This window comes from Anas acuta, chromosome 2, assembly GCF_963932015.1.
Source record: "Anas acuta chromosome 2, bAnaAcu1.1, whole genome shotgun sequence".
NCBI lineage: Eukaryota > Metazoa > Chordata > Aves > Anseriformes > Anatidae > Anas > Anas acuta.
Window position 1 is genome coordinate 34558877 of NC_088980.1, and position 16289 is coordinate 34575165.

At 39.1% G+C, this 16289-nt stretch overlaps 1 protein-coding gene across 1 annotated transcript; it reads right to left on the reverse strand.

The window, feature by feature from the left end:
- Positions 1-11939: 11939 nt before the first annotated feature.
- Positions 11940-15171, reverse strand: NPVF (neuropeptide VF precursor). The gene is made up of 3 exons (XM_068670988.1): positions 15013-15171; positions 12860-13246; positions 11940-11981 (listed from the first exon to the last, which is right to left on the reverse strand). Exons 1-3 carry the CDS (start codon positions 15151-15153, stop codon positions 11940-11942), a joined length of 570 nt encoding a protein of 189 aa, XP_068527089.1. The 5' UTR covers positions 15154-15171.
- Positions 15172-16289: the final 1118 nt, after the last annotated feature.

A 16289-nucleotide genomic window follows, 5' to 3' on the forward strand; every position in this document is an offset into this window, starting at 1 on the left:
ACTTGGCCATCACATTAAAGTGAACTATACTTTAATGTTTGTGCCACGTACAAGTGCTATAGCTCTGTCAGTAATTCCCAGGGTTCACAAGTTCAATATATTCCGAAAAATAATATTTTCAGTGTTTCGTTTTCAAGCTTCATCTTAGTCTAGAGCCAAATGTATGGAAAGGCTCAGAATAATCTTTTCCTTCATTTAATTAATTACTCTACAGTTGAAAAATGCTATTATTTCCTTCCAAAAATACCATGGAAGATTTGGAGTTGTGGTTTATAAGATACCATGGGAATGACATTCATTATTTGTTATTATAGAGGATATGCTGACTTGGAAGCAAAAGTCTTAGGTCATCACTTGTACCCTCCAAATCCTAACACAGAAGAGATCTCCCCACATGTAAATCTATCACTGCCCGCCAAGAATCTGGATGTATCTCTGCTATATGATCATCTCACACCTGTATCTCCAGGTTAGTGAGTTTCTTTAGGAAAAAATTGTCTGGGGGGACTAAGGTCCATAATACCTCTTTGTATTTACTCCTGACCAGACTACAGTGGTTGTTCTGCACTGATGTGATGAAAGAGTAGGGAAGATGGATACTACAAGAACACAGAATCACAGAATGATGAGGTTGGAAGGGACCTCTGTAGGTCATATTGACCAAACTGCTCAAGCAGAGTCACCCAGAGCAGGCTGTCCAGGACCATGTCCAGACGTCTTTAGAATATCTCCAAGGAGAGAATTTCCACAGGCTCTGTGGGCAATCTGTGCCAGTGCTCCATCATCCTCACAGTAAAAAAATATTTCCTGATGTTCTAGTGGAGCCTCTCATGTTTTAGTTTGCACCCACTGCCTCTTGACCCATCACTGGACACCACATGAAGAGTCCGGCTCTGCCTTCCTTGCACCCTCCCTTCAGGTATTTGTACACATGGATGAGATCCCAATCTCAAACCAGTCCAAAAAATGTCAGTTACAGGCTGACAGCTTTACTAAGCTATGTAGGTAAGCATATGAAGCTGTTTCGTCATGAGTTCCCCATGAGTTCCTTCCATTTTTACTTGTCTTTGACTCATGAGATCTTGCCCACAGATTTTATTTCTTACCTCAGTGGCCTATTAAATACTTGCTCCCACAATCCTACAATCAAGGCCTGTCAAAGGTGTCCCTGTGCTGGGGGAAGCTATGTGGAAAGTGGGAAAAAGAATACTACCCCTTTGATGGGGGCAAAGAGGAGTCCTGCAACAAGACACCTCTTGAATTGGAGGTATAGTCTGCCTTCTTAAGCAAAATATTCAGCTCCCAAAGGATAGTCACTTGATGGCTCTGACAGACACATAAAATAGTCATTTGTGTTTGACTCTGGCAGATATATGGCCTGATGTCAGAACTCTTTCAAACTTCCCATTGATTAATACAGAAAAGATGAAGATTTGCAGAGGCAGTTATTAAAGCAGTACCTCTCCACACTGAAACTGAATATGCCTCTGAATAAACTGTATTTGGTGTAATGTAATTTAGCCAGAGGAAACAGAAAATTGAAGGATCATTTCTGAGTGGTTAAATCTCTATTTCTGTTACCTAAATGACAGTGGGCTGAGAAAACATGAGGCCAGCTCAGCGAGGTAGGAAGGAAAGTCATTTCTCTAACTCACATTATCCCCCAGATTGTGGTAGGGAAAACAGAGGGATATGAGCATTTAAGTGAAGAGGACTGCAATGCCATTCTCTGAACTTCTCACTGATTTTGATGGCCATGATTTTGTGTGAATTACAGATGCATCCAGATCCAAAAAGAGCCTAGGCAAGCTGTTTATTGAAGTGAGAAATGATGTATATTGTTATCCTTATGTCAGTGCTAAAAGGCAAAAGATATAAAGCAGTAATAACATTGATTGTTTAATACACACTTCAGCAAATGCTCTTTTCAGGCTTTACATCAAATACTGTTGTGATTTATTATTATTTTTTTTAATTTAGTTGGTCTAGAACAATTTATTTAAAGGCTTAAAGTTCAGTGTGACCAAAATTTGTTAACACTGAAAATTCGTGAAACAGCTTTTGTTAAACTAACTTTGTAGTTTACATTTTCTGACTCCTCCGGCAGGCTTTTAGGCAATCCACAGCACAGGTTCTTTAAGCTGATTAATTATTCTCTCCAAAACCGTGCTGTAAGACGAATGTTCTCTCTGCCCTCTCGTGGCCACATGCCTGTGCTGCAGTTTTGCCACGATGGGAATTTCAAATGCCTGCACTGCATTTCGATGCTCCTAATGTTTTGCTTTTACTTTACAGAACAAAGTTTTGTATCCCCAAGCAAGTTCTTCTATATACACTGTACTTATTAATATCTTTTATTTGAGCACAGAAGTTGACTATGTAGATTGTCAAATGAATTACATACCATATTCTTAGTTTTACCTTACAATACAGTCTGAAGATATGACTTGCATGTTAAAAGAAGTATGTATGAATAATTTCTTTTCTAGCCACTAAGATCATTTTAGTCTAAGGATCTGTGCCTCACTTTTGGCCTGTTCACCTGACAGACATCACATATCCACATATGCAGCTTCTTCACTTCAGTGATTCTTTATTTATAAAAATCCTGCTCAAAGTTTCCATGTCAAGTCAATCAATCAATACGTAAGCCAATCTCAGTGGAGTTCCTTTAGATTTATCCCAGAGTGAGGACAAGATAAGACCATAGTTTACAAAGACCCTGTGCAGTTTAAGGTTTATCATGTATTCCATGTATGTATAACGCTATCAAATACAGGCTTATAGAGTGAATTGTACAATTTCATTCAAAGCCAAAGTGAGCTGTTACTGCTGCTTATCAGCTTTCCTGATGATCAAACACACACACTAAGAATAGGTACATATAAATGCACAGTGGTAGCTCTAATGCATGCTAGCTGGTAAGGATCTGAAGACAAAATTTTGTAGCCAACATAACAGAAAAAAAATATAGAGCCTATATCACAGTTATTTAAGAGAACAGTATTATACAAAACAATAACAGAACAGATTATTCAGTGTCAAGATTAAACTAAAGAAGTGAGAGTATTTTGCTGTTTTAAAAACACAAGTATCAGAAAATGGAAAAAAAAAGCCCATTACTTTGTACTTTACCTTCAGACTTTCTCCTACCTGTCCCTTTTCACAGCCAGCCCAAGTTCCCATACCCTTATCTCTCAGATTTCTGAGGTTATTAGGAAAATCCCCACTGAGGACTAGTGCACAAGCACAGCCTGTGCTGCTGTTGTGCCAGGTCCACCATGCACCAGCTGCACTTAGCATGAGAAGGAAATAAGACCCAGAAACTATTTACCACTGGTTATAAATTTCAAATGGAGGTGGACTCTGCAACCCTCCAGGCTACCCTTGGGGATGCATAAATTCATGTGGTGTATAAATAAGTGTAAGCACAGATTTGTTAGGAAATGTCTCCTGGTATGGAGCTTGGGGAAGCAAGCAGCAGTGGCTGAGCCAGTGGGGGATGCATCTTTTGACAGTGGTCTATTCTTTCCCCCCACCTGCTTTTTTCACACATAACTGACATTTCTAGTTCAAAAACAATTCAGAAACAGCTGCATTCACACTTTACTATTTCAAGCCATATGTGAGCCCTGTATAAAAGCACGATAGGCACCCAGGTGTACCTTCCCTGGTATTTAATTTTTTTTGTAGGCATCTAAATTAAATTGCTGCCTTTTCATTCCTAGCTGCCGAAAGAAATAAGCTGCTGAATTAGGATGTACCATTTCATTTGAAATGCCTCTGGAGAGACAGAGCAAACTTGCACCTCTCAGAATTGATGATGATCTCTAAGGGCAACTAAGCACTTAGTCAAAAAGGTAACCACATTCAAAGACAAGCACGGCACCCAACATATGTTTTTATTTTTAATTTGATCCTCTCTCTTCAACAGCAGGGTTCAGGGAAAGTTCTTCTCCATTCTTTTATAAATAAAATTCTCCATTTTGGGTCTATAATGTAATTTTATTACCTCAAGATGCAGATGTACTTTAGGTACTCACAGACTTGAACAGCTAAGAGAAACAGCTGATTTTACAAAGTTCCTCTCTGTTCTCCCTCACAAATTCATGCAAACAGACCAGCTAAGCCCTGCTGGGAATCAACAGCACATGGAGCTCATCAGAAAATGCTGGCTCTGTTCAGCATCTCCACAAATTGTAAATCTATTTGTTTTCAGCTGAAAAAAATCAGAATAAAGCTCCTCAGAGATATAAGTTGACCTGTGTATACGTTGAATCTCAGTGATGCAAAGTAATTTAATGTGTTCTCTTTGATGTGAGGCAGGGTGGTTTTAGGAACTAAGGGTCAAAACCCAAGCAGAGATTTGAGTTAGGATATGCCTAGTAGTTGCCTCTGGTTTTGAATCACTGCTCATCTATCACTTTTTACCTGTATAAGCATAAATGTGGTATTTGCAGTCAGATAAAATGACTTAATGTGCCCTACAATATATATATTGCACTGTGCATGTTTATGCATCTCTCCTGTGATATACAGTGTATAAAATTTAACTCCTGTTTTTCATATTTAACCATTTATTTATTCATTATGTCTGAGGTATAATATATAAAATATATATTTGATAATAATTTGATATATAAATATATTTGAGGAAAAAGAGAATACATGTTTTGCAATAGGTAGAATGTGAAGCAGTAATTGAAAGGATTGGTAATGTTCCTTGTTTAGTTATTTGCTGTCTCTAGCCATATATGTAAGATCAACCCCCCCCACCTGCCTGAAGTGAAGGAAATCTGAGAAAAATTAAAGCAGGAAGTGTCTGATATTATGCTTTGCTTTCAACTCTGTTGAACAATAAACTGACTTCTATTTTAATTGAATATGGTTCCAGGTAAGGCAGAAGAATGTGGCCTATACCAGTCATCATGTAAACATCCTCCTGCAGATATTTGATTCTATTCCACATTCTGATAACAAAAAAATAGTCTTTTTTTTTTTTTTTTTTTTTTTTACTCTACAGCAGAAAGAAACAAGAATCTAAAGCTGCCACCTTTATGATTCTGTGCACATTTCAATTACTGTATGCTTTCCCTTTGTTATAGGCAATCCTGAAAATCCTAGTATATGAATATTCTACAATTTTCTATCTACCATTTCATAATTTTTCTGCTTTAGGCAACATATATCCTTGAATAATGCCAAACTCCTATATTACCAAGACCTAAATTCCCTGAAAAGCAAGAATGGGATTTGAGTAGCACTAACAGATAGGAGCTGTTTTTAGGAAAAGCAAGATATTCTCTTTGATACTATGGAAGAGAATCAAAATTCTTAGTTTGATAAGCATTTCTGCTAGATTTTTAGAAGAAAAACTGAAGTCCAGCTCACTCTTCAGATTTTGTTGACATCAAAAGTTCCTTCATTTAAGTTCCTTCACTTAAGTCCAGTTGAAGTTCATTTATTAGCTGTATTAGAGTGTCATCAACTGGTTCCAGGTACTGCTGCTTTTCCCTCTGAGAAACTTAATGCATTTTTGGAAGAATCATCTCAATAAGGAAGATACTGCTGATTTAGGATTTGAATGTAGTAGTACCAGTAGAAATCACAATTTAGCCAATGTTCTTTCTTGGACCATGTGGTGTAAATGCCTGAAGTAACTAGGAAAATAAAATTAACATTCACACTTTTAAGGAAAAGGTACAGCATTGAAGAGGCTTTCAGGGTAGGGCATAACTGCATTATCTGAGCATTCCCTAGGCTCCCAACCTTAGATGCTATCGCGCTGGGGAAACTTGGTGTGCTAGCCCTAAGGAACACCACGGAGCGTGGAGTGGAGTGGAGACACCACGGCTAGGCTCTGTAATCAGGTGGGGCCTCGATTGTTCTTGTGCACAAAGCTGCACTTTTTGCCACCCTAAGCCAAAGACCTGTCATGTTTTGACAAATGCTGTACCCTAGTGTACTTTTTGCTCATTATAATATCATTATAATACCAAAACACACCTCCATCCCAAAAGCTACCCGCCTCCAAGGTGCGACCACCCCTCACTGAGCATGCGCTCTGAATTTCTCGGAGCCTATTACTTTAAACGGAAACGGGAAAACTTTACACCAATCATAACTAAGATATGCTTGACTAGAGCCACTCAAGCTCCACCTAAAAGATAGAAAATAATATAAATTGGCCCAAGAGAGAGGGGATGTTAGGGAAGATACCATCGTCAGGGGAGATACCATCCCAAGGACATACAACATCCTTAGGACCTCCTGACTCCTGGGATCAGTCGACGGGCTGAGCCTCTCTTCCCCCCCCATTGGGACGCCTTTGGGTGAGATCTGAATATTTGCTTATAAATCTCTATAGAGTCTTTGATCCTTTTAACGCGTTTATTTCTAGGCTGCGCACCTGTAACACCTAGAACACCTAGAACACACACCTAGAACACACACCTAGAACCCACACCTAGAACACACACCTAGAACACACCTAGAACACACACCTAGAACACACACCTAGAACACACACCTAGAACCCACACCTAGAACCCACACCTAGAACCCACACCTAGAACCCACACCTAGAACCCACACCTAGAACACACACCTAGAACCCACACCTAGAACCCACACCTAGAACCCACACCTAGAACCCACACCTAGAACACCTGTAACACCTGTGTATTTCATGCATACTAGCTTGCTTTTGCAGATAGTCACTATCACCGGCAATCCAAAAGAACCTGATTATCTGTTGCTGTAATAAACCATACTTGATTGCATTGTGATAGCTCTCATTAATGCAACTAGGGTGAGGGTGGTTATCCGTGATAGTTCAGTGTTCTGAATCTAACCAGACCCCCAGACGGTTAATGCATTGTTGGTGAATGTCTGAACGGACCCCCAGGTGGTTAATACGTTTTTGGTGAATGTCTGAGCGGACCCCCAGGCGGTTATTACGTTTTTGGTGAATGTCCGAACGGACCCCCAGTTTTGGTGAATGTCCGACTGGTTCAGTACTCTGAATCCAAACGGGCCCGTGACGGTTAATCAGCTACACCCCTTTAACGCGACAGACCATTACTTAGTACCAGAAGCAACAATTGCACATCCATTTATTCTGTTACAGAACAAGCAGACTTGAGGATCTCATATGTAGTCCTCCTTCTATTTTCAGTAACAGCCTCTCATATATTTCTTACAGAACCGGGATCTACCTTCCAAAACAATCACTATCTCCATCTTTCAGTGTTTCTCCATCACATGCCATATGAGTGAAAAAGGCACATGTTGTGGATGGGACAGATGGGACAAAAGGCAGGTGTTTATCACCTAAACAAGGCAAAACTTCTTATGAGATTACCCAGACCCTTACCTGACAGCAGCTCTAAAAAGAGAGGGTTTATGCTCAGATCCTGCCAAAAGGTAAGGCTGATCGCATCAGAACTGGATATATCAATAGGTTGGGTTTCCAACTCAGGCAAAAGCTTATTCAGGAGCTACTGTCAGGATGCTTCCAAAACCAGAATGGCCTTACTGGTCAAGACAGAAGTTTCTCTGAGCCAAGCAACGTATCCCTGGCAGAAACCTGTGGCAGATATCGGCAGTGCACAGCATTCCATGACAATGAAGTCCATCATATTTGTGTTCTGTTTGCAAAAGCTCTTCCTTTAGTTTAGGTTAAAGCTTCTCATTCATAATTTCTTTCGATTCACTTATTTCTTGTGTTATCAGAAAAAAAATAAAGAAGTTTTCTATTCTTCTATATGAGTCATGATTTTATAGGACTTTATTTTTTCCTGTCAATCATTTATTTCACTGCCCAAAAAGGAGTGGTCTATGTAGCTCTTCCTGTAATTTTGATCATTTTTGTCATGCTTTCCTATGGCCATTCAACTGAACTTCTAGCTAATTACTTCACAGGATTCATATGCACAGATATGAAAAGAAGAAAAAAAATATTTTACACTGTCCATGGTTCTTTGAGTTAAAACACACATAAGGATCCTGTAAGCCTCTTTTCCCCTTGTTAATGGTACAGATTTTTTTCATAAATATTCTGAGGCACCTCTATAGTTCACATCCTCAGGTGAGCAGCACAAGTGCAAATTGGCTATCTATGGATGCCCACGCATCTGTGCTAGATGTTATTTAATATCCGTCAATAGTGAAAACATTTCCAACTCCTGTTAATGGTTACTTTTCAAGAGGGGGTAATTTTCAAAATGTCTTGTTCAGTGGCTGGAAATTTCTAGTAGCCTGTCATTTTGTAAGCACTTGGATCAAGGCCATCACACTTGTCATCTTTTGAAGAAAACGCAGTGGGCAGTTGCAAAAGCAGTTGAAGCGAAACTAAGATTGAAAAATTGCCTGTGTTAAGCTCAACCTTCCCCTTTCCTTTGGATTGCCACTGGTGATTATAGGTCAATGCAAGCTGAGCTAGCAAAAACAAAACACAGGGGATTTTGTAGGGTTAGTTTCCATCCATGCAGTTTCATGATGGCTAATACTGGCATTAGAGATGTGGCAGGATATTATGGTCACAGGGTGGAGAGACACAGGGCTGCTCCTACCGCCAAGAGCCTGCAGTAAGAGCCGTTCAAACTGATCATGTACCTGTGTGCCAGATTCTTAGTATAAAGACAAAAATGGTCTCAGTTCCACTGACCAGCCTAGCCTGGCTCCTTAGGTCTTTGGAAATGCAAGAGACTGATTTCCTGCCCTGTGAAGGAAAATTGACAGAGAAATAGGAGTTTGTAATGCCAGATGCCCAAGTCTTCAGCTCCTTCTGAGAGTAAAACAGTGTCTCTTTACATTCCACTACATCTGTCCAAATGATTTATTGCAATTAACCGCATGATGAGCCCTCAGACTTTTAAATTAATCAGTAGATTGTCAGCTGTCCTCTCTATAAGCTTAAGTCAGAATCTAAAATAAGCCCGGTGTTGTTTTTGCATGGAGGCTTTAATAACAGACATAAATATTGTGTGTATGGCAGGGAAGGCTGGGAGCTCCTGAACCCTACTAGAATTCATGCCGGTAAGCCTTGATAGTCTGTCACTTGATTTACTTTAGTCCTTTCCTTGCTTTTTCCCAATTCATGAATAATATCTGTATTTGGATAATAAATAATCTGGTGAGTAATAGCTATAGCAATGTATGTTGCCTGTTGTACCCCTTTGCTTCCCATTGCACTATCCAGTGATTGTTTTCTTGGCTCACATGCTCTCAAACCAAACAGAAATTTTGCACAGCGTAGCATAATTCCTCCTTTATGTACTTTTCACCTAGCTCTTCCTCTGCTGAGGGAAAATAAATCAACAGCCATCTCCTGTGTCCATGCTGTGCAGCTTGCAATAAGAGGGCAACCTAATTGTACTTGCTGCTGGGCCAATGTTTGGGCTTCTGCTTTCATCCCATAGCAGCCATCATTAATGCCAGTTGACGTGTACCCCTTCCCTGTTGCTAGGTGATATGTGCCTTAAAAAAGCAGCTCCCATTGCTGCTCAGGGATTCTCACAAATCTTGTTTGCTCTCAGTTCGCATGATATGCAGTGAGGTTTGCAGGACCAGAACACAAAGTTCAGGGAATTTCCTTCTGCTGTTCATTTGTCTGTAAATCACTAAGAAATTCCAGTTTTCTTGATTACAGAAAGAATAATGTCCTGTCCTGGTGGCAGGCAATGACAAAACTTCTGCTTCATAGGCTGGGGCCTGGATTTTCACCCATACAGATGATGTGTTAACCAGTATCCTTCAGCATGGACCTGGCAGCAGTGCCCAAGTGTCAACGTGTCATGCTGCAAAACTGATGTTTCACCAATACTCATTGAGACTCTCTCACTGAGACTCGGAGACAAGCCTAAAGATTGGTTTGGGCCTCGACTTTCAAAAGGCTCAATTCCTTTCATAATCTTGTTGGTTCTCCCTCTCTTTGATGTTTCAAGTCTGCATGAATATTGAGACTAGATATTCTCAGGACTGCAGTTTCATTAATTTGGATTGAATTAGATTAATCAGCCACCAGTTGATTAGTATTGTCTTTCAGGTAGCTGTAATAACTTTGTAGAGGAATAGCAGAGCTCAGGCTCTGTCCCAACTATGAATTTATCCGATTTTTTTTTTTTTATTTTTTTTTGGGGGGGGGGGAGAGGTGTCTTCTAAAGATATGTGGAATGTAAGGATATCTGGTTACTGGTTATGCAGCATAAAAGGCTGGAGAAGTAATAAATTAAACTCTCAGTATCCAAACCCTGAGGAAGAGGAGATAACAAAACAGTAACAAAGAGCAGAACTTTTAGATCATTGATTGATGGGGCCTTAAAGAACCACTCAACGCCTCGTGGAGGTTCAGCCAGAGCCTTGTAGCTGGTTATCATGGATCTCATGGGAAAAAGCAAACTTAAGATGGGGTTTTTGAAAGGGCTTGTGGGATCACATACAACTTACTAGGGGATGTTTTAAAGGGATGTGGGAAAGTGATGAACTTATTTGGGGACGGTTTAGGGGAGAGCCAAAGACAGTCAAGGGGAGGGGTCAAGATAGATGGGGGAAGAACATGCGTGGGAAAACGGAGAAGAGGGAGGATAAAGGAATTTGGCTTCATGCAAGCAATCTACTGTGCTTGTCTGGTCATGTCATCTCTTGTGCCTGATTGTCATGGTTTGTCCTATCCTCATGTTAATATCTGTATGTTTTCCTGTATGAATGTGCTCATGGACACTGGAGGGACCAGGGGTCTGTGAACCAGCTGCTGGAGCGACCACAGGTCTGGAACAACTTGAGGGAGATTCTGGAGGGAGAGAGCTGGAGGGAGATTCTGTTCACAGATCTGCTAGAAAGCACTGAGTAAGAACAGGATCAGGCCATTTGTAAGTTTGTGTGAGTCCTGTTGGTGTGTATGTAAAGGCATCGCATGGTGTCTGTAAAGGCATCGCTGTCTGGTCTGTTGGTAGTCAGCTGTGGCTGTATATACTGTGTGTACGTGTTCTGTGTTTTCTTAGGGATGCCCAGTGCCACCACTGGCTGGACCTGACATCAGGTTAGTGAGGCTTCTGGGGACTAGAAGGAAGAATCCCATAGATCCTGGGTGTACTCCAACAGATTTGACTTCCCTTTAATGGGTATGAATTCAGTTTCTTTTCAAAACTTACTGGAAACTTACTGAAATTTTGGAGGAAGCCTAAAGAAACAATATTCCACTTAGAAGAGAATGTTTTGATAAGAAATATGAAATGGAAATATGGGCTTATAATGGAGGAGCCCCTTCTGCATGTGTATCTGGTAACTGTAATGTTGTTCACATTAATAGAGGAATCAGGACACCCACAGGGCAGATCTTGTAGGTCATTAGGGAGGACATTATCTCACATATAAAAAACAAGGTAATTGCATTACAGTATGACTTTGGTTAGATGTTATTCCTCTGTGGGGGTCCAAGAAGCTTGTTTTTTTCCTGACTAGTCGCCTTTCAGATTTATATCTTGCAGGACTCATAAACAACAGGAAAAGTGCTTTCTCTACATTTCACTTGATTTTCTTCAGCTACATAAGACAAAAATGTACCGGTGGTTTTGGTCCTGCATCTGTTTGTTATTCACACGGTAGGATTCTTTTTATTTGTACCATGCTTCTTTATTTTTACTATGTTTCTTTAATTGTGTTTAAAATGCTTTCTGTTATACAGCGATTGTTTTGAAATTAGTTTCTACAACCAACAAGATATCAGTTGCACAGAAGTAAATAGAATTTATACTGTACTGCCACTGAAGTAAACTAGTACAACACTCACTACAATCATTCCCTTATACATCAATCATTTATACAGAATACATACATTATAACATGAAGACAGGTTTGCATTTCAGTTCTCATATATGTTTTCTTCTTATGACCTTTAGTTTTGGATACACATTGCATCTTCTCCAAGTCTTTCACTTTCACTCTTCTGATTCCGATATTAATGTATCAAATTCATATCCCTAAAAATATCAGAAAAATAAAACAAAATCTATAATAGTCAGGTTAGATGGTGAGTAAAGAATAAAAGAAATCCAATTAAATAGGAAAGAATATTGGCTTCTGATAGATCAGGTATCTTTCCTGGCCTAAACTTCCACTTTATGCATATGGCAGATGCAAGTCAGGGGTAGCCAACTGAAACGTGGTTCCAAAACAAATAGGCAGTTCAGATTTAAAACAGTGGAGATGAGAAGAAGGACTGTTATTGAAGAACTGTTTAAAATTATTCTTAGAAAGGACAGGAAATATTTTTCCTAACTTGAAAAAAATTTGAGACATCAAGAAAACTTCTCATCTTAACTTGGAATGAAAAATCAAAATCTGAAACATTACCTCAGAAAGACAATCTGAAAAAAAAATAGGTTTGGATCAGGAAAAAAAAAGTTGTTCTGACCATTTCAAAAAGCTGCAATGGAGTTTTGAATTTATTTTTTTTTACTCTAATTTGCATAAATTTAGAAAATGAAAGAGTAATTTTTAGGTAATTTTCTTTGGTCATTTTATAGTGCTGAAATGGGATATTTTAATGATGCTGAACCTTTTTCACCAAAGCTTTAAACTTTTCAAAATGAAACCTGATCTAAAAAAGCATTGCCAAACCTAATCTCATATGAGCTTTTTGGCTTTGACTATTTGGCACTTTCTCATTAACAAAGATTTCATAGAGATTCTCTACTAGTTCTTGTGATGAGGCTTTTTGATTTCATGAACTGCAAATCTTTCTTTTGGCAAATTGGTCTCATATTGAAATGTTTAGAGAATATTCCTTGAGGAAGGCTGGTTGTGTTTGATCATTATTAACTTGTGATTTAATAATTTTAATACATGGCTTGAATACTTGCTTATTGTTACCTGGTTCAGATTCCTGGACACCTTGAGACAGACTGACAGGCAGTGACTTCCCAAATCTCTGTGGCAAATTTAGAAGTGATTGAATGGAACTTCTAACAAGTGGAGATCTCCCAAGCCTCTGTGATAAATTTGGAGCATGCCTAGGTAGATTCCCTCCAAAAGCTCTTCCAAATCTCAGAGGCATATTAGCAATTGGTTTAATGCTTCTTTCTTCTGGATAGTTTCTTCCAAACCTAAGAGGTAAATTAGCAACTGAATTTGGCACTTTGTTTAGTGTAGGAGTGTTCATTTTAATGATGTTTTTTGATCCCCAGTCTTTCATTTCTTCAAAATTCAGGCTCCTTTGTTTTTCTTCCAAGGCATTGTCTTTAATCTGAAGAAAAAGTAAAAATGATACTAGCATCTGTATAGCGTATTATTTCAGCTACTAGTCAGACAAAGGATTCATTTTATCATCTCTCTGGAAAGCTTCTGTGTATCATTCTTTTTCTCTTTTTCTGTTATCTAATGCTTTCTAGCCATATTTGCTGAACTCCATTCTAGTGTGGATTACTTCATTTGGAGACATTGTCCTGCATACCTTTTCAGTCCTCTGACTGCAAGAGCACATCAGCTTCTGCAAGTGTTCAAATGGAGTCAATTGGAAATATTTCTGGACATAGGTGCTGTTAACTCTGCCATCAGTTTTGTGTGGACAGGTATTGTTGTCATGTCCACATTTGCTAATATCACTGTCTGAAGGAGAAGAAGATCTTGGGTAGAAGATGCTGGCTATATTTAGTGACTTGATACAGATACAACTTCTTACTCATCTGGTCTAGATGAACAGGAAGATGGGCCAAGCCACCTGGAGGTGTGTCTCATTTCTTCCTAAGCACTGGGTGTGTGCTTTTGACCCAACATGCTAATGGGCTAACAGTCAGCAAAACAAATGGAAAGTATATGGGTCAAGTCCATCTCAAACCTCTTCTGGCCTTGTAGCACAGAGGTTATCCTGAACTTTAAGTTGCTTTAACCCTCCACTAGCATACAAGATACATGAGTTGCTCCTGGGCTGTCAGAGCCAACCAGCACAAAATCTAACTTCTGTGGCTACAATAAAGAACTGAGCTCAGTATGTTACTAGTCTTATGATGTAAAGAGCAGCTTTTACCTGCAAAATAACTATATCAACCTGATCCTTTCCTATGTATCATGTTCTTTCCCTGGGTGTATTGAAAATCACTCATTCTGATTTTTGTGACAAAAATAAATTTCTCTGCCTTAGCAGCAAACATGTACAAATATGATTCTCTACTTCAATTAAAGTAGTAACACAATTAGTAGCACAAATGCTACTAATCCTAATTTCAGTTTCTTATCCACGTTTGGTGGTTTCCCCACCACCAAGGAATGAACCATTCTAGTTCATACTTCATGATTAAAATGTCAAATAAACTATGCCTCTGATTGCACCTGTGAACCTGAAGAGAGATTGAAGACCAGGAGATTTCACTAAAATTATTAAAGGTGTATTTTGCTTTGAGGGATCTTTATTACACCAATGACAATAAGACAAAAAGAGAAGTTGGCTCTCACTTCCCAGGGAGTATTTGCAGGGCAGACAAGAAAAAAAAATACAGATGAGCTGTGCAAATTTGATTTGGCATCCATTGAGATATAATAAATGTGCAACCCTGCAAAGATATTTTTATAGTCAATTTCCAGAGCAGAATTTAGGAACATTAACTATATTAGATTTATAATGTTCTCTGTTTATCATTATTCTTTGAGTATTACAAGCATGCCTTTATTAATTCTGGATTAATAATGTATTTGTTATATTATGTGCATAAAATGCCTGACAGGAATGTTAACTGAGGCCCCACTGTGTAAGTAAGAAACATTTCAGAAAAAAGTCTCAACCTAATCGCAAGGCTGTATTGCAAGAAAATTGAAACACGAATTGATTTACACAGTGTGTGTGTCAGAGCAAATGAATTTCCTGAAAATTTTCTCAACAAGCCTCTTTCATACTGCTAGTGCTGTAATGTCAAATACTGTGCTATGAGGTTAGGAGAGCCATTGTCAAAAAATTCAAAGTACTCAAGATTTGACCCACAGTTCCCCCAAATACTCTCTTAGTAATACAAATCTTACCTTGTAATATTTATCATCATCATCTTCTCTGCTCTGCAGACTGGACTTCATCAGTTCATCTAGGCACATACTATTCGATGTTAGAAGGACCACTGTAACTAAAGCAAGTAGAATAAACTTCTGGGTTGAAATGACTTCCATTTTTTCTCAAATTGAGCTCAGTTAGAAAGCTCAGAATCTGTACAGAAAAGCAAACTGCCATCATTTTATATCATCAGTAAACAAAAAGACATCATTTCCTATGACATCAATCTCAAAAGCTTCAATCCTTAATATTAATTAATGAAGTAATTTGAATATATTTGAAGAATGTTGGGAATGTTTTTTGTGTGAACCTTTTTAATCAACATAGCTACTTGGTAGGGACACGCTGACTTTACAATTATTTTCTTTGCATGAAATATGTCTTAATTAGCTAAATTTGAGAGCCATGACAGGAGAGACTTAAAACAGCCACAATGTTCTATCTCTATTTGTAGACAAAAACACCTTCTTTCTTTTGTTTCAGTGTCCTCAGAAAGACTATGAAAAGAAGCTTTCTCCATGTATGCATTCTTCTGCTTCAGTGGTCCTTTTGGACCATATAATTCTCATTTTTAGATGTGTACAACTGGGGGCATTTGGCCCATTGAAAACAAGTGTTATATATTGACGTAGTTGATAAGGTTATATAATCATCAAATTACAGACTATCCTGAGTTGGAAGGGACCCACAAGGATCATCAGGTCCAACTCCTGGGTCTGCACAGGACCACCCAAAAATCAGGCCATATGTCTGAGAGCATTGTCCAAATGCTTCCTGAACTCCAGCAGGCTCGCTGCCATGACCACTGCCTTGGGGAGCCTGTCCCAGTGCCCGACCACCCTCTGGGTGCAGAGCCTTTCCTAACACCCATCCTGACCCTCCCCTGTCCCAGCTCCATGTCGTTCCCTCGGGTCCTGTCGCCGTCCCCAGAGAGCAGAGCCTCTCATCCTCCAGACTGTATGTATAGCCAGGGTTGCCTCTTCCCAAGTGCAGAATCTGGCAGTTTTCTTATTAAACTTCATGTTGGTGATTGCCCAGCCCTCTAATTTGTCAAGAACTCTCTGCAAAGCCTCTCCACCCTTGACAGAGTATCCCAAGAGAGACATAAGAGACATTATACATGAATGAGATCTATTGATATATATATAGTGTCTCTGCTCTAAATTAAACATGTTAATTTGCATTCAAACTGAATTAGGAATGTGTATTTAAAACCCTGTCCATCACTTAAGGTTTTAGAAATTTCAAAGTT